General features: G+C 32.1%; 1 protein-coding gene across 1 annotated transcript; it reads right to left on the bottom strand.

The window, feature by feature from the left end:
• Positions 1 to 4: 4 nt before the first annotated feature.
• On the bottom strand, positions 5 to 19,226 carry LOC134721703 (centromere protein N-like). The gene is made up of 9 exons (XM_063584873.1): positions 18,965 to 19,226; positions 15,378 to 15,426; positions 12,844 to 12,903; positions 12,072 to 12,157; positions 9,559 to 9,735; positions 7,596 to 7,697; positions 3,314 to 3,389; positions 2,806 to 2,933; positions 5 to 2,056 (listed from the first exon to the last, which is right to left on the bottom strand). Exons 1-9 carry the CDS (start codon positions 19,121 to 19,123, stop codon positions 1,730 to 1,732), a joined length of 1,164 nt encoding a protein of 387 aa, XP_063440943.1. The 5' UTR covers positions 19,124 to 19,226; the 3' UTR covers positions 5 to 1,729.
• Between the last annotated feature and the right edge of the window lie 7 nt (positions 19,227 to 19,233).

The following is a 19,233-nucleotide window of genomic DNA, read 5'->3' as shown; positions in this document are numbered from 1 at the left end:
ATTATAAGAAAATCTACTGAAATAAAAGCAAATCACTATGTAAACCTTTTGAATCTGTAAAAAAATTAGCATTTTTACAATAGTTTCAGATGAAATGGTGACTTGCATTGAATTTGAAATTTTGATTGGATGGGCTGCCAATTTAAAAACTTGTATTTATAATATAATCAGTATTTATAATCACTTTTTTGTGTGTATAAGCATATTAAGCAGACTATAACTATCCACTGTTTTCATGACAATGAACCATAAAACATCAACCTTAAATATTTCATTATGCATTGAATCCATTAAGTATATACAAATTGTTTATAAAATAAGTAATATTTTCAATACTTTTTAGTTTTATTTATTATCTAATAATGACCATCCTCACAATTTCATGTTATTTATCAATACACATGACATACAGAAGCTTGTTTTTTTTATTTCCTAACATTTTTATAATGTGTTAACAAATATAGCTATTCAGATTAACCTTTTGATTTAAATACTTGTGCAAAAAATAAAGACTTCAAAACAGAGAGTCCAAAGCATATTCACTGATCTAACAAACACATAAGTACCATGTCTTTTGAATACCTCATAAAGAGGGTTTTCTATATTGCAAAAAAAACCAACATGATCCAACAAAAGTTTACAAACATGATTAAAAAACATATTTTATTTTGATTATTTCAATTTCAATGTACATTTAATGATTCATCAGCTCTTTCATTTGAATGTGTAACTAGTTCAATATCCAAAAAACATTAATTGATGGGGTTGTTTTATATGACATCATTGAAATACAATAGTATAAATTGTGGGTCGCTTTGGATCCAACACTTAAATTGTTCTTGTGTCATATTAATTATTCTACATTTCCACTAAAAAGAGGAGATACAACATGGAGCAGAAATTAAACCCTATTGTCAGACCAACTTATCATTTATAATTCATAATCATAATTCAAGTAAATTTAAAAGTTAAATAGTTGATAAAATCAATTCATGTAATTTCCATTACCATTTCATTTCCTTTCCTCTAAGGTTAATTATAAGACAAGCATTTTATAAACTCTTTTAGATTTTTAAGATTTTCTACGGCAGTTTTGAAGACAATTACATAAAGTCAGTTTGTCAGTCAGAAAGCATTAAATATCTGATTTAAAATCAATCTACTTGACTAATGATGTGATCATTTGTGATTTATCAAGTTTATGCTAATTCTCCGAAAGAAACTTTATAACATTCTTCATGATGATTGCTCTTTTTTTCTCTCAAAAGCTTCTGGATTTATCAATGTAGTTCCTTTTGAACATTAACCTCAAACTTACCCCTACTTACTCTTTTTAATAATCTTTTTACATTTAGTTAAAAAATCTCATAAAATGCTTGTAACATATTATAGTTTTTGAAAGAAAAAGGTGCATATGTTAATTGTATGAAAAATCTAGAGATAATCATTTCCTGCATAATTTTCATCAGCATTAATTTAAAAAAAAACAACAACAAAAAAACAGGGGACACAAACCTTGTCTGAGAAATTGAAAACTAAAATGTCAGAAATACAGACAAATTACAATGTTTCTACATTTTTAGATACACAACAAGTTTACACTTTCTATACTAATAATACAAGCATTTACAATAATTACACATAAAAAAATACACTATTTTATTGTCAAATTTCTCAAAAGCAAAATATATATCACTATGCTTATAGCTGCACCATATTTGTTATACAATTATGTTCTAGTCCTTGTTCTTGGTTTTGACCTTGACCTTGTATTCTTAGCAGGGGTATTTTCATTCTGTTCTGCATGAGACTGATTAACTTGACTAACATTATGTTGCATGGCAGTTTTATCTGCGAGTTTAATATGATTTTTTCCAAGGGTATGTACCGATCGTAAATACTTTGGATATGGCATTGTGACGAGTCCACATTCTGCCAAGTTTCTAATACCGTCTATCACTGATGGTCCTTCGAACTTAACTCGACATCGGAAAGGCTGCATGTCATCTACTGGTATAGAAGGTATAGCACTGGTTCCTCGGAATTTCACAGCAACCTAAGAAGAAGAAATACAGAATGCTGTAATGACTCAATCTGATTTAAATTCCATTTGCAACTTTTATTTGACAATTTGCTTTAATAAATATCTGGCAAATCCAAAGACCTATATTTTGGGAGACTTTTTAAGGAAGAAAGCTCCACATATATTTGATTTTTTGTCAGATATTCCTCTGGATTTATCCATGTAGCTCCATTAAAAAACTTGCACACTAAGACCTACTTTTCTTCTCATAATTTTATAACATATAGTTTTTTAAAACCTTGCTATTTTTTAAAACTGTTTTTAAAAGAAACAAATGCAAATGTTAAATGTATGAAAAGTCTTTCAAGGCATATATCTCAAAAACAAACCCACAAACCCTTATTTTTTCTACTGTTTCAGTTCCTTTATTTTCATACTATCAGTTTATAAAAGTCTTTTAAAAAGCTTGTTATTTTGAAATAGTAGCAAACATCCTTAATTCTGAATGAGACTTATTAAGTAAATTCCTGTCACATAAAACATGCCATTTCTCACATGAATCTCACCTTTCATACTCTAACATCTATTGTTCTATGAACAAATAAGAATGAGGAGGTATGTGTGCATTTGAATGACCCAGCAACCCACCAGCACAAAAATCAGAAAAGAAAATGCCAAGAAATCTCACAGTTAATATGAATGTTTCAGTACATAGTATATTGAATTTCTTACGGCCAATGAAAGACAACTGCAGGAAATTGCTAAACTGTTAAAACACTAACCTTAAATTCTAGTTTTTGAAGAAGTGGTTGTTCATTTGGTCCAAAACATTCATCAAGTTCTTCTGTTCTTTGTCTTTTATGTCTTTCATCTTCACAATGTAAATTAGGTTCTCTCTCAAAATCTGAAACTAAAGAAAAATAAAATTGAAAACTTATTTCAGAACTAAAAGTATAGATGGTATTCAGATGGTTTACAACTTTCTGTCATTAGAGTTGAAAATAAAATAAGAAATTTTCTGACAACACGCATGACTCCCCTCAAGCTTTGCAATTTGAAAAAGTTAAAAGGGGTATAATCTAGAAACGACTGCCCAAATTAAAACACTGCATGCAAGTTTTGATTCTTAGCATGGTGTATGGGTTTCATAAATTTGAATTAGATTTTGGAGACCAAAATGAGATAGATGGACATACAGTCAGGGATATTTGTAATATACAGCAGGAGCATAAAACACACTTTATTATATGTGTCAATCATTGTTGACCTACTTAAATTCTTCAAACATACCTTTCCTTTTCTGTGGTGGTTTTTGCAAAAGAGGTAGATTTTGTACCTGTTGTAATCTGTATCTACTGAAGTCACCCTAAAATATATAAAATATTGGCCCTTATAAATTTATATTTAAGAAATAATTCATGCAAGTCAAAGGTTTGTTGGAAATTTATCCATGGCCTGAGACGTTATATTGGAATGTTATCCTGAGTGTTAGCAAGAGATAGAATTAATGAATATAACGGCCCAGGCCATGTGTAAATTAACAACAAATCAATGGCTTCTATGAATTATTTCGATTCTAATAGGACAAATAAGTTCATTTAAAAACTGAAGCGAGGATGGGTATGCCGTGTGAGTAGCTGTTATTTTTGACTCCTTGTTAGACAAAACTCAAATATTCTCATAAATCTTTAGCTTGCATTGATTATTTTGTTAATAACCACTAGAAAAAATATGTTTAATTCTCAAACCCAATATTTGCGATTTTTAATTTTCATGTTTTCTTGTAAGCTACCGTCAAAACCAAAATTGACATTTTGTAACAAGGGAGCTGCCATGTTGACTCACTGAAATCATGTAATATGCGAATAATGCAATATAATAGAAAATAAAACAAAACCTACCTCAGAATTCCATTTTAATACAATGTTATACAAACTTACATGGTTACAAAAAAAAATATATTGTTTTTATACTGCTACATTAATTGATAGCTTTTAAAATTGTAACATAAATATCAAGATAATTTTCATCCCTTAATGAACCCCTGATTTTGGAGAAAGTGTTCCATGATGAAATTGACATTGCACAAAATATATAGTGCTACTATATTTAGGAAATAAACACAACTAGTTGTAGTATATTAATTCTTTTTATTATGCATCCGAATAAGAATAAAAGTTCTTTTGTCTTTTGTTTAACTTTTATTACAATTACTAATACAATAAAATCGGCAATGCGTATGCAAATAGGTTCGAATACATGTGGATTTACGTGGGAGATATATTGTAACACCAATATTATGTATATTTCTGAGTCTGCACTAAGTATAGATATATTGAGAATTTTCACACGGTGTTATTTACAAAGCGAAAGAAGCACATCATATTAGAATATAGGTTTATATCAGCAATTTCTCTGATTATTTCTAATATCAGTGCTAATCAACTATTTTCTAATGGAGAAAAATGTTAACTTTTACCCTTGTATGTAAATATTGACAAAACTAAAGTACTCTACGTAAGGAAAGCTACAGTTGCATAAAGGGAATTTGTGTTTAAAATTGGCACCAAATAGTTGACTATACTTCTCAGTACCGCTACCTAGGTCTTACAGTGTCAGAAACAGTAGACTACAACATCAGTGTAAATGAGTTGATTACTGGTAGTAGTCGTGCTTTGGGTTCCCTTGTTTCTAAATATTACACATGTTACAGTACAGATGGATTTGATTATGATATATATACTAAACTTTTTGAAAGTACAGTCGCCCCAATAATGACCTACTGTGCTGGAGTATGGGGGTTTAAATCATATGAAGGACTAGACAAACTGCAAAATAGGGCTTTACGATCTTTCTTAGGAGTCAGAAAGTTTACACCGATACCAGGAATGAAAGGTGAAATGGCATGGATTCCAGTCTCTATCTGAAATCATCGTCAGATGATAAAGCTTTGGTGTCGCATTGTTAATATGCACTCAGAAAGATTACCATCACGAAATATATGCTTGGGACTGTAGTTTTTCACGAAATCATAAGGATATGTGGTACAACAATATAAAATCAATTATAAATGAAAGTGGACTTGATACTTTATTTAACTCGAAATGTACAGATGGACTAAGTACCAAGTTCATTAGTAATTTTGCAAAAGACATGCTAATGCAAAAGTACCAGATCACATGGGAAAAAGCAGTAGAAGCTATGCCAAAACTCCGCACATGTAGAGACTTGAACACCACATTCAGTGTTTAGCCATACCTAAAATTAGGCATTTCACACCATGAAAGATCAGCAATTGCAAGACTGAGATGTGGTGTTTTCCCCCCTCGAAATCCAGAAAGGGCGTTATCAGGGAGTCCCAGCTGATGGACGATTTGTAAAGTTTGCAGAACTGGAAGCGTAGAAGACGAAAAACACTTTTTATTACATTGTCCTACCTATTCGTTAAAGAGAAATCGCATGTTTATGGACTGTCAACAGAGATATAACTGTAATTTTGATAACATGTCTGGCACGGATAAATTAAAATTTTTACTTAGTGCCCGTGTTAAAATAGTGTAAAAATTTATCTCTAACATTTCTGATATTAGAACACAAACATTAATGAGAAAAAAATAAGTTCTTATTTATTGTACATTTAAATTGAGATGTGGTGTTTTCCCCCCTCGAAATCCAGAAAGGGCGTTATCAGGGAGTCCCAGCTGATGGACGATTTGTAAAGTTTGCAGAACTGGAAGCGTAGAAGACGAAAAACACTTTTTATTACATTGTCCTACCTATTCGTTAAAGAGAAATCGCATGTTTATGGACTGTCAACAGAGATATAACTGTAATTTTGATAACATGTCTGGCACGGATAAATTAAAATTTTTACTTAGTGCCCGTGTTAAAATAGTGTAAAAATTTATCTCTAACATTTCTGATATTAGAACACAAACATTAATGAGAAAAAAATAAGTTCTTATTTATTGTACATTTAAATTGATATTTGATAATTATAACAGATAACTATGAGAATTTTATAGGTACAGTGCATCATAAGCCTATAAAGGCTGGCTGACATAAAATATGTTTCATAATTGTATTATAATGTTAATTCAGGCTTGACTTTAATAAAACAATATATATATACAATGTATTAAAATCAATCATATGAACTTCCCATCGGAGAAGTGTTCAATCATATCAGACTTAAGTTTACATCAGTAATAGTCAGATAAATCTTTATTTTTCAAATATAGTTATAGATGTATTTCTATTTTTAGTATCCATCTGATGATTTAAGGGGGCTCGCGGGTCTAAATCATTTTTTTTTAATTTAATATAAGAATTCGCTAATTTTTTGTATTAATGAACTTTGTCTTATATCTAATAGAAAAATAAAATAAAAAAGAGGTGTCACCGATCATTTACGCTCACAATCTTCCTCAGAAAGAAGCATATATTTTTGTAAAGGTACTTTTTTTCTGTTGAACTAATAGGAGAAAAAAAGGTAAAATCGAAATAAAAAAAGAAATTAATTACAGAAATCGCTTAAATTTTACAATTATTTAGTTTATGTATGGCTTATTTGAAAACAATAATAACAAATATAGGTCACCGATGAGTAAAAAAAGATATTTAAATGTTTATGCCAAAATATAGCATTTTTTCACCAAAGGGAGATAATTTGGAGCTTTTTCAATGATACAATCATTTTAAAAGTCATCTGGGTCCGAACAGAATCGATTTTTTGGGGTAAATCTTTGTATCATATCATAAAGTAACAACTAATAATGTAATGAATAGAATTTGTTATGAAAAAACAAATGTTTAATTTTTTGCTGAAATTTTTGTACCCGCGAGCCTCCTTAAGCCTTTTAAAGTTCATTCTTATGTTGTACTGTTACACCACTGTCCCAAATTAGGGGGAGGGTTGCGATCCTGCTTAAATGTTTAACCCTGCCACATTAAGTATGTATGTGCCTGTCCCAAGTCAAAAGCTTGTAATTCAGCGGTTGTTGTTTGTTGATGTGTTACACATTTATTTTTCTTTCATTTTTTTTAGATAAATTAGGCAGTTAGTTTACTCGTTTGATTTGTTTTACATTTGTCATTTCAGGGTCTTTTATAACTGATTATGCTGTATGGGATTCGCTCATTGTTGAAGGCTGTACGGCAGTCTGCACAGTTAGCTACTAGTCCGTTGTACCAGACTAGTAAAATTTCATTCATATTAGTCAGAATTTGCAAAACTTTGTTTGGCTAAAAAAGAAAAATGTCAAAATAGTGGTCTTTGGACTAGTAGTTGAAAAAGTTTTTGGTGCAGACTGTTACAGTAACCTATAGTTAGTGTTTGTGTCATTTGGTCTCTTATGGAGAGTTGTCTCATTGGCAATCATACCAAATCTTCTTTTTTAAATATTGTGTAATAAAATTGAGTATGAAAATGGGGAATGTGTAGAAAAATAAACAACAACCGCACTAAGTCGTATTCATATTCATAAATCGTAATTGACTTAAATTACCCGACTGTAAATATTGAATGCCATGTGTAGTAGCATATCAATCAGCACTAATTTATTTAACATACCTGACTTTTCCTGTCTAGAGCTAGCTGTAGCAGAGACTCATAGTGGGTACCAGTTAGAAGACTGTTCGTCAACTTGTCACAACCCATTACATTTTGAATGCTCTAAATACAAGAAAACACAGGTTAATATTTTCTTAATCATGTTGGTTTCAATAAAAGTTGACATTTAAAGGTTTTTTTCTAATAAGATTTACTAGACCTTAATAATAGACCACTTTCGAGTTCATCCGTCACCGGAAAAAACTCGTCAATTATACGCGCCTTTATCACCGTCATTTGTGCGTTTAGGGGCGTCGTCACTTCCTTCCAATGTTGAGCGAGTGGTTGGAAAACTATAATTCTATATTGTACGAATTATTCGGCAAATTAAATTCTCAAAATTGACAATCAACACTGCTGTCATTAGGGAATTGTCAGTAAGTACCTACAGAGCAACCATTATTTCTAGTTTATCCTGCACAAAGACGATCACTAAGACGCTTGATGAACGTAAATAGTGCAGGGATACAGGCGAGCCCCTCCATCTGGTAAATGACGTCATAAAGGCGTGCATAATTGATGAGTTTTTGCCGGTGACGGATGAACTCAAAAGTGGTCTATTAAATGAATACAAGGTATGATTGAATCTATGATAAATAAAATTACCCTTATACAACATGTAGCTTTAAAAACTTAATAGAATAAAACATTTATCAAAGTAAAAGTCAAATTCCAATTCAATAAGAAAGTACTGAAGAGTTTGTGCCTTATTATCAGAAGAATGAATGTTGCTCATAAAAATTCTAAACACGGTCCAAAACACATATATATGGCCTTAATCAAGCCATAACAATAAACATCATATCTGAAATAAGTTTACAACATAAGGTATGTTTCTTTGAATCTTTTGAGGGATGGTCAATTAAAACTGCCATGGGACTCATGGAAAGCACTTTAAAATCACAACTATGTGTGTTTGTCAAATGATTGTTTGTATAGCGAAGATGTTAGAGAAATTCTAAAATATCTTCAATAGGAGATTAACACATTTTAACAGTGCCTGTCCTGAGTACCATGTTTAATTAAACATCCTTGAGGATGATATATTTATGTGAAAATAAGGAGATGTGGCATGAAACAGCTATCAACATTGTCAATCAGAGTTAAAATGTAGTGTAAGAAGATGTGGCATGAGACAGCTATCAACATTGTCAATCAGAGTTAAAATGTAGTGTTAGTAAGCAGTTATAGGCTAATGAGAAAAAAAAACTCATAACAAATAGTCAACTTAAAAGGCCCCACCAGTTCATATGAGTTTATTTCACATTAGTTGGGATCAACTTTTTATGCCCAACCTATGATACCTACTATAGTAGAGGGGCATTATGTATTCTGGTCTGTGGCTCCGTTCGTCCATCTGATTGTCTGTTCAACCTGATTCAGGTTAAAGTTTTTGGTCAAGGTAATTTATGATGAAGCTGAAGTCCAATCAACTTAAAACTTAGTACACTTGTTGCTAATGATATCATCTTTTAAATTTTAAAGCCGAATTAGACTTTTGATCCCAATTTCACGGTCCACTGAACATAGAAAACAAAAGTGGGAGTTTCAGGTTAAAGTTTTTGGTCAAGGTAGTTTTTGATGAAGCTGAAGTCCAATCAACTTGAAATTTAGTACACTTGTTGCTTATGATATGATCTTTTTAATTTTAAAGCCAAATTAGACTTTTGACCCCAATTTCACGGTCCACTCAGGTAAAAGTTTTTGGTCAAGGTAATTTTTGATGAAGTTGAAGTTCAATCAACTTGAAACTTAGTACACATGTACCCCATAGTATAATCTTTCTAATTTTAATGCTAAATTAGATTTTTCCTCAATTTCACAGTCCATGGAACATGAAAATGATAGTGCATACGTGTACTTTGGACACATTCTTGTTGATCTTAAAATTATCTATGATACCCGCATTCTTTTGTGTAATCACCTGTATCAAATAACTTTCAACTGATTTTTTATATCTACTGAGGAGAATATATTGAGTCCGAGGATAATATATAATGTAAACTGTATCACTGCTACGGTACATGTTTCTAGGCCCGCTCTGTATGTACACCCTCATCCACAACACACCATTTAACATTCTAACAGATACAACATTCTCCTGGCAAAAGAAGGAAAACAAAATTTTAAACAATGCAAAATTTATACTGTAAATTCATAAATTATTGCGATTTTTTATTATTTGCGAAAAAATGCCACAGGATTATAATTGCAATAATTTAAACTCTCATTTTGAAATTTTTTATATAAAATGTAAAGAATTTTACTCAATATCTCAACAAGAGTGCACACGCTGAAATGTCTCGCCTTCTTTACTAATCATTGTATTGTTATTATGTTGATAGACCTAAATATAAAGCTTAATTACAACTGTCACATAAACTCAACATTAACCAAGAAAACAAAACATTGATCAATGAACCATGAAAATGAGGTCAAGGTCTGATGAACCATGTCAGGCAGACATGTACAGCTAACAATTCTTCAATACAAATAAAGTTGACTTATTGCTAATAAATTAAGAAAACAGACCAAAACACAAACACTTTACACTTAGCAATGGACCGTGAAAATCAGGTCAAGGTCAAATAAAACCTGCGTAACAGATATATAGGTCATAAAATATTTCCATTAACCAAATATAGTTGACCTAATGCATAAAGTAATAGAAAAATAGACAAAAACTCAAAAACTTAACTTTGACCACTGGACCATAAAAATGAGGTCAAGGTCAGATGACACCTGTCAGCTAGACATGTACACCTAAAAATCATTCCATACACCAAATATAGTACACCTAATGCATATAGTATAAGAAAAACAGACCAAAACACAAAAACTTAACTATAACCACTCAACCATGAAAATGAGGTCAAGGTCAGATGACACCTGACCGTTGGACATGTACACCTTAGTCCTTCCATACACCGAATATACTAGACCTATTGCTTATAGTATCTGAGATATGGACTTAACCACCAAAACTTAACCTTGTTCACTGATCCATGAAATGAGGTCGAGGTCAAGAGAAAACTGTCTGACGTGCATAGGGACCTTGCAAGGTACGCACATAACAAATATAGTTATCCAATTACTAATAATAAGAGAGAATTTAACATTACAAAAAATCTTAACTTTTTTTTCAAGTAGTCGCTGAACCATGAAAATGAGGTCAAGGACATTGGACATGTGACTGACGGAAAGTTCGTAACATGAGGCATCTAAATACAAAGTATGAAGCATCCAGGTCTTCTACCTTCTAAAATATAAAGCTTTCAAGAAGTGTCGGATCAGCTAACACCGCCGCCTAAGCCGCCGCCGGATCACTATCCCTATGTCGAGCTTTCTGCAACAAAAGTTGCAGGCTCGACAAAAATTAAAATGGCAATAACAAATGCATGCAATAGTTTCTAAATTTACAGTAAACAGCTTCAACATTAGCACATAATATGCACATATCACCTTTAACCAACTCTAAAAGTCCTGTTCCTGAGAAAATTAAATTTAAATTTTCTAAAAAAAAAAAAAATTAATTCAAGTCCAATAATTAAGACAATATAGTCAAAACAGCAAGACAGATTTCGTTCAACAATCTTTTTATAGTACATGTATGTATAGGTCACTTCCAAAGACAGACAGATATACAAAACTATAATGAAAATTGCCAAAAGTATTCAAAACAACTGAATATTAAACTAACCAAATATTTAATCAACTTTGTCACAACATTTTTGCTTTTTCTTTTTTTTCCCCCGAATTTCTTATTTTCTTTAAACAACACAAAAAAAACACAGTGTACCAAAAAATCGAGGTAAAATCTACATGGATAAACAGTTACGTGTACATTTATGTTCAAAGCAGATGACATGAGAGACTTGTAACTTGGTATATACAGCATCACACATTTTTTTGAAGTCGATTAACTTATTCGAGTAATACAATGTATCAAGATGGTACTTTTCTCTCATGGCACAGGATCAACTGATTGTATTTTAATTTCTAACAATAAGCTTTACAGCTATTCTTGAAAAATGTATTGGAGACTTTGACACCAAAATATAAAGATCAAATTAACTATATGATAGCATCTTTTTAAAGAATGGTCAAACCATATGAAGAGTTTAGAAGTATTTAAAAAAGTAAACTGTAACAGAGTGTTAATTAACCCGACCATATGCCTACGGTCGGACCATACGCGTATAGTCGGACCATATGCGTATATACCCATATGGTCATGACCATATGCATTTGGTCGGACCATATATACTCATATGGTCATGACCATACCTGTATGGTCCAAATACTCATATGGTCCGGAACAGATACATTGTAATATATTTGTCTCAAATAAAAAAAATCCTGTATGGTGGGATAAAATATATTGTTGTCCGCCCATACATTTTTTAGTGAAATAATCCTTATACAATATACACATACTCTCTCAAAAAATACAGTTATTTCACTTTTCAGCTTCTTCTTTAGTTTCAGTGGATTTGACAGGTTGCTGTCACTTATATAATGTTCTGAAAAAGAAAAATGATAAAATATCTTCCCATTATTTTCTGAATGTCTATATAGCTAACAAATTGAAATTTCAAGCACAACTGTATTCCTATCAAATCATATACATGATATATATCCCTTAATACAAGTACCAAAGAAAAGAAAAGACAATCATTGAGAAAAATCACAAACATTAAAAATTTGTTTTTTTTAAATTGATTAAAATAATTTCTGATAAGCTGATGGTGGTGTAAATAATTTTACAGACTAAAGACTTAACAGATTACCCATCCATTTTTCTGTTTAAAGTAAACAGCAATTTTTACTGTTAGAAGATATATGAAACATAAGGTATGAAAAATCACTCAAATATTTCAGGCAAATGACATAATGCACTAAAAAAAAGTTAAAAATATTTCAATAAACAACAATTTGCGAGATGTTCATTTAAGTGTATTTGGTATAAGGGATCTGTTTTTTTTTAAAACAAAGGTATTGAATGAGACTTCAATTTCACAAAAAATAGAAACCAATTTAATCCAAAACATAAAATCAAGCTTTGATTTCTAGAAATAGAATCTTAGAATGATATTTGTTTTCATAATTTTTTTTTAACTCAATTATGGTTTCTAAAATCCTTGACATAATTATAAGCATATATGTTCAATAATTTAAACTCAACAATCTAATATACATGATATATTACCATCATCTTTCTCCATTAAAAACACACTCCATTGTTTCTTTGTTGAATACTCTTGTGTACCTTCAAAAAACATAAAAATACAAAATATATATCTAGAACAATATGAAATCAGAATCTTTACACAGGGTGTGACAGGCAATCTTTCATATCCATGTACATGAGGAATATTATAAATGTGTATTATATATACTTGAATACTCATCGCTATTTTCACATTTCTTGATCAAAGTGAGAAAATATTTTTTCTCACTAGTGAATTATCTGTTCTCGTCAAATGATTGGCTGAAACTTAATTATGACTTCAAATTTTCTTGTTTTTTTCTATTGTGGCATCGCGCTTTATATGATAAAATTTTACTATCTTTAGTGGAGAATTTTCTTTACACAATTGTTGCTTTGGTGGCATCTATAGTTTCATTCTTTAAAACCTTTGTAATCCTTTATAAAAACATAGTTATAAAGTTTTGATTTTTTTATAAATTAAAAATAAAAACAAGAAAAAAATATAATCATGATAATGGAGCAGTAGATTATCATGCAATGAAAAAGCTTACTATATTTGTCAATTTGATTAGCTAGGAACTAAAGACAACACCACTCAAATTTTCACCACATGAGATTGGTTTATTAGGTCGACAAGCATGACATGTTTCACCTATAGATCATCAGGACAATGTTAAATATAAAATTTACAGTGAGGAGCGTTTATTGTGGTTGAGTGGACTGGTTAATCAGAAGTGTAAGAATAGACAACTTTCGAGTTCATCCGTCACCGGAAAAAACTCGTCAATTATACGCGCCTTTATCGCAGTCATCTGTGCGTTTAGGGGCGTCGTCACTTCCTTACAAGGTTGAGCGAGTGGTTGGAAAATTATAATTCTATATTGTACGAATTATTCGGCAAATTGAATTCTAAAAATAGACAATCAACACTGCTGTCATTAGGGAATTGTCAGTAAGTACCTACAGAGCAACCATTATTTATAGTTTATCCTGCACAAAAACGATCACTAAGACGCTTGATGAACGTAAATAGTGCAGGGATACAGGCGAGCCCCTCTATCTGGTAAATGACGTCATAAAGGCGTGCATAATTGACGAGTTTTTGCCGGTGACGGATGAACTCGAAAGTGGTCTATTATTACAGCAGTTATATATGGTGAAGTTATATAAATACAAATTTTAGAAATTGTCAGTTTTAATGGAACAGCAAACAGAATTTACAAAGTTAACCAAATGCAATCCTTGGAATAAGTAATATCAGAACAGGTGGAATAATAGACCACTTTCGAGTTCATCCGTCACCGGCAAAAACTCGTCAATTATACACGCCTTTATGACGTCATTTACCAGATAGAGGGGCTCGCCTGTATCCCTGCACTATTTACATTCATCAAGCGTCTTATTGATCGTCTTTGTGCAGGATGAACTAGAAATAATGGTTGCTCTGTAGGTACTTACTGACATTTCCCTAATGACAGCAGTGTTGATTGTTAATTTTGAGAATTCAATTTGCCGATTAATTCGTACAATAAAGAATTATAGTTTTCCAACCACTCGCTCAACATTGGAAGGAAGTGACGACGCCCCTAAACGCACAAATGACGATGATAAAGGCGCGTATAATTGACGAGTTTTTTCCGGTGACGGATGAACTCGAAAGTGGTCTATTAACATTGTATATATCAGTGTTTTTGCAGTGGCGGATCCAGAATTTTCCTAAGGGGGGCCTGCTAACTGACCTAAGGGGGGCGCAGGCCCCCCCAGGCCGCCCTCGCTTGATCTGCCTGTTTTGTATCACAGTAGCAGTCTCCACCTTTTTTCTCACAGGTGATACACTGAAGTTATTAATTTATTTGTTTGTACTACCTTGACCTTTCCTTTTGAAGTGTTTGACAAGTAAACATCATGAACCAAATATTGTACCAGTTGAAAATTTTTCAGTGTTTTACATTGTAGTCTTGTTTGCACTATGCACTTGTTTTCCCATGGCATTGTTTGTTTTACTTTGATCATGTTGATATATGATTTTTTAGTATCCTTTTTTTGGTACCTTTTGTCCCTTTTTACAATATCTATACGAAGAAAACCCTATTTATATCTGTTAATCGTTCTATTACTAGTCTTTTCCTTCCTTCAGACAGTTTTAAGCTAGACGAAAGCAAGCTTGATAAAAACCTCGCCTCAGACATTGTGAAGTGGCTGATAATGCTTTCTCCCATCTAAACCCTATGATTAGGGAATTACAGAGCGACTGGGCAGGGTGATACAGGTGTCAGGAAGGACAATTCACTTACTTATAATCTGTGTATTTTGAACAGGTGTGTTGATTTCAAACATATATAATTAAATCTTCAGATAAAAACAAACCATTTAGACATTGTGTCATCTAATAAAAATAAGTCAAATGCATCCTTTTAGTTTGATGTATGTATGTAATTCTTAAGTCATATATTACCATGATGACAGAGAATCATGAAGTATCTAAAGTATGTAAATCCCTGCTATTTCTCTTTTCAATAATATAAACTTACAAATTAGATCCAATTCTCCACAAACATCTCTTGTTAAGCCCTCTTTTTGCTGAAATTACAAACAGAATACGAACTGATACATTAGTAAATTTTTTTGCATGGACTTCACAATAACATATCAATATGTGCAATCAATGTTGTCATGGTTGTGAGACTTTAATAAACTATTGAATCTGTGATGTTACACTGATCAGAATTTAAGGTTAGGGTGGAGGTTGGTGCTTGTTACAAGGTTTTAAACAACTGCGTTTGTTTGCACCTGTCCTTAGTCAAGAACCTGTTGATCAGCAGTAGTGGTTTGTTGATGTGGTTCATAAGTTCTTCTTTTTTTTTATTAATAATAATAATAAAAGTAAAAATTTCTATAGCACCCTATATAACAATAAAATCACTCTAAGGCGCTTTACATATATATATACATGATAAAACTATAATAAGTTAACCACAAAACAAAATGGAATAAAAAAATGTTATGTTTAAAAGAACTAAAAACGTATATATGAAAGATATATGAACATAAATAATTATATTGATAGCAAAATTATAGAATTAAAATAAATAATAAGTACAAAAAAAAATTAAAAAAAAAAAAAAATTAAAATTAAAACATAGAAAACGAAAATATATTAAAAATTTAGCAGAAAGATTATAATAAATAATTGAAATGGTCATGAAAACTTTTGCTAGAATAAAAATTGTACGAAGAAAACAAAAAACAAAAATCACAGCACATTTTCAAATAAAAAGAATAAGAATTAAGATAACAGCTTATTAAACTCAAGTCTGTAAAAATATGTCTTCAATTGTTTTTTAAAACACTGAACAGATTTAGAGTGACGAATTTGTACAGGTAGATTGTTCCATAGGGTAGCGGCAGCACGATTAAATTGTCTTTCACCGTATGTTTTTCTTCGGACATGTGGCAGTTCGAGTCTAAGGCTGCCCTCTGATCGTAGTGCCCTAGTTGTTGTTTGGAGATGTAATAGTTCCTGTATATAGTCCGGTGCAGTTCCTTGCAGTGCCGTGTACGTATAGACAAGGATTTTGAACTTTGGCCGGAATTCAACAGGGAGCCAGTGCAGTCCAGCGAGAATAGGTGTAATGTGTTCTCTTTTCCTAGTTTTCGTAACAAGACGGGCTCCAGTGTTCTGAACTCTCTGTAACCTTTCAATTTGACACTTGTTAACGCCGAAGAGTAGACTATTTGCGTAGTCAAGTCTGGAAGTTACAAGGGAATTAACCAGAGTTTTACAAGCCTCCGTAGAGATGAAATGTCGGATTCGTCCAATGTTGCACAGATGGTAATTACACGATTTTACGATAGACGCAACTTGTTTTTCCATGGTAAGACGGCTGTCAAAATAAACACCAAGATTACGTACCGATGTGACACTATTGATGACATTTTCACCTACTTTAAGTTGGAAAACAGGCATGTTCTTCGACTGATGTTTCGATGAAAGACGATCAGTTCTGTTTTATCCTGGTTTAGTTTCAACAGATTGTTTGACATCCAAAAGCCAATTTCTTCCAAACACAATTCAAGTCTTTTAACGTAGTTGTTCCAGTCATCGAGCGGTTTGATTGTCATGTAGACCTGTGTGTCATCTGCATAGCAGTGAAATTTGAAACCATGATGACGGCATATATTTCCAATTGGTTTCGAAAAAAGACAATACAATTTTGGTCTGAGAACTGAACCTTGCGGAACTCCGAATGGCAGATGACTGGCGTTTGATCTATCCGACCCTATAACGACTCGCTGGTTCCTGTTGGTAAGATAAGAACGAATCCAATTTAATGCTTTTCCAGTTATCCCATACGAATGTTCGAGCCGTTGAAACAATATTGAATGATCGATCACATCGAATGCTGCTGAAAGATCAAGTAATACCAACACCATTGATAATTGTCCATCTAGTGCTTCCACGATATCATGGTTAACACGAAGCAGGGCTGACTTACATGTATATGGATTAGACTGTTAGTTTTCTGGTTTAAATGGTTTTACGCTAGTCATTCTAGGGCCTTTTATAGCTTGCTGTTTGTAATTAGCTAAGGCTATGTACATGTGTTGAAGGCAATACTATTACTATGACCTATAAGGGTTTCCTTATTACAAATTGTGTCTTTGATAAAGAGTTGTCTCATTGGCGCTCATCCCACATCTTTTTATGGTCTAACTTTTGTAACGGTAATTCATGTGTAAAATTATGCTGATGTTTTTAATGGTTTTGATAAATTATTTAGTGTGTAATCAGTGTGAGTTTGTAGTTTCATTCTATTCTCTTCGTAAGTGCACATTTTTATAACATTCTGCCCTTAACTTTCACCTTGTCACTTTTTCAGTATTTGAATTTCTGTTCTGCTCGACATGAAAACCTGTCCTGTTTGAACTTTTGATGTCATATTGTATAATGTAAATCATGTTAATAGTTAAAGCAGGGCAGGTTTCACAACAATAATTTTTCAATTGTAGCATTAGGTATTTTGTAATAAGATATCTAACAGGAACTTTAGTGATGTCCAGTAAAGGGGGACAAATATATATCATCATGTAATGCGTTTTAACATGACTAATAACAATTTTCACTGTAAGTGTTTACGGTTTTCACTGTTTAGATTTTATTCAGGTGTTTACTCAGATTTAAAAAGTATTGTCCTGTAGATTGATTTTAGGTATCTAGTTTTTTTGTCAAGGCTTACTATGATTTTTCAGTGTTTCCGATTTATACTTGATAATTTTTGTATGTAAAAAAAAAACCAGCGTCATATGTTTTCGTTAGAAATAAAAATTGGATCAGTACACAGACAGGAAATGACATTAAATCCGGAAATGCATTTTTTCTAAAGTCACGGTTCTAGCATGTGACACTTGAATCATAAAAAAAAGTTATTTAGTACTTTTCAGTACTAAAAGTTACTACTATAGTCGCCCTCAGCTGAAATTTGTAGCGGTTATCGGTAAAAATAATCTAAACTATCAACCACGCTCACTCCAGATATAGTTTTTCACATTCCATTCATAAATCGCGTAAAGAAAAACCACTACTGACCTACCTTTTAAGTGATTGCACTGTGATAATCCTGACCTTCACATTTTCCAAGAAATCTGCCATTGTTTTTTCCGGAAGTGTTTCCGCGGAGTTCAATTTCATAACATTTGCATAAAGCGCAGGAAACCGTATCACATCAATGAAAAGAACATTTCAGGAAACTGCGCAAATGACGAATTTCACATGTAAACAAATGATCCTCATAGAAACGAAGATGGCGGAATTATAATGGAAAACATTCTGGAAAATGTGAAGGTCAGGATTATTACAGTGCGATCACTTAAAAGGTAGGTCAGTAGTGGGTTTTCTTTTCGCGATTTATGAATGGAACAAGTAAAACTATATCTCGAGTGAAAGCGGTTGATAGTTTAGATTATTTTTACCGATAACCACTACGAATTTCAGCTGACAGCGATTTTTTTTTTTTATAAATAGTTTTCGGTTGGTGTTTCATGTGCTGAAATTGTTTTATTTGATTATTGTTTGTACAAAATACATTATCTTTTTCTAATGTTGTCTTCATATTCTTACATTGCACACTTCAATGAGGGCATTTGTGATCTCTCTTTTCGTTTTGCTAAGATCAATCTGTTCTACTTCTTGTTCCAGCCAGCCCCAACGTTCTAGAATTGGTTTTAAGTCTTTTGTTCTGGTTGTCGATACAACATGTCCCAAAAGTTGTTTTTGCATTGTTGTTTACTACAGAAAATGGGAAAATAAACCTTTTATGTCTGTCAAAATTGCCGCTTTGAATCTCTTCAATGTGTACACAAATTCCGATGACGTATTTCACGACCGGA

The sequence above is a fragment of the Mytilus trossulus genome, chromosome 6, assembly GCF_036588685.1.
Source record: "Mytilus trossulus isolate FHL-02 chromosome 6, PNRI_Mtr1.1.1.hap1, whole genome shotgun sequence".
In the NCBI taxonomy this organism is placed as follows: Eukaryota; Metazoa; Mollusca; class Bivalvia; order Mytilida; family Mytilidae; genus Mytilus; species Mytilus trossulus.
This window is presented reverse-complemented; position numbering and strand designations above follow the sequence as displayed.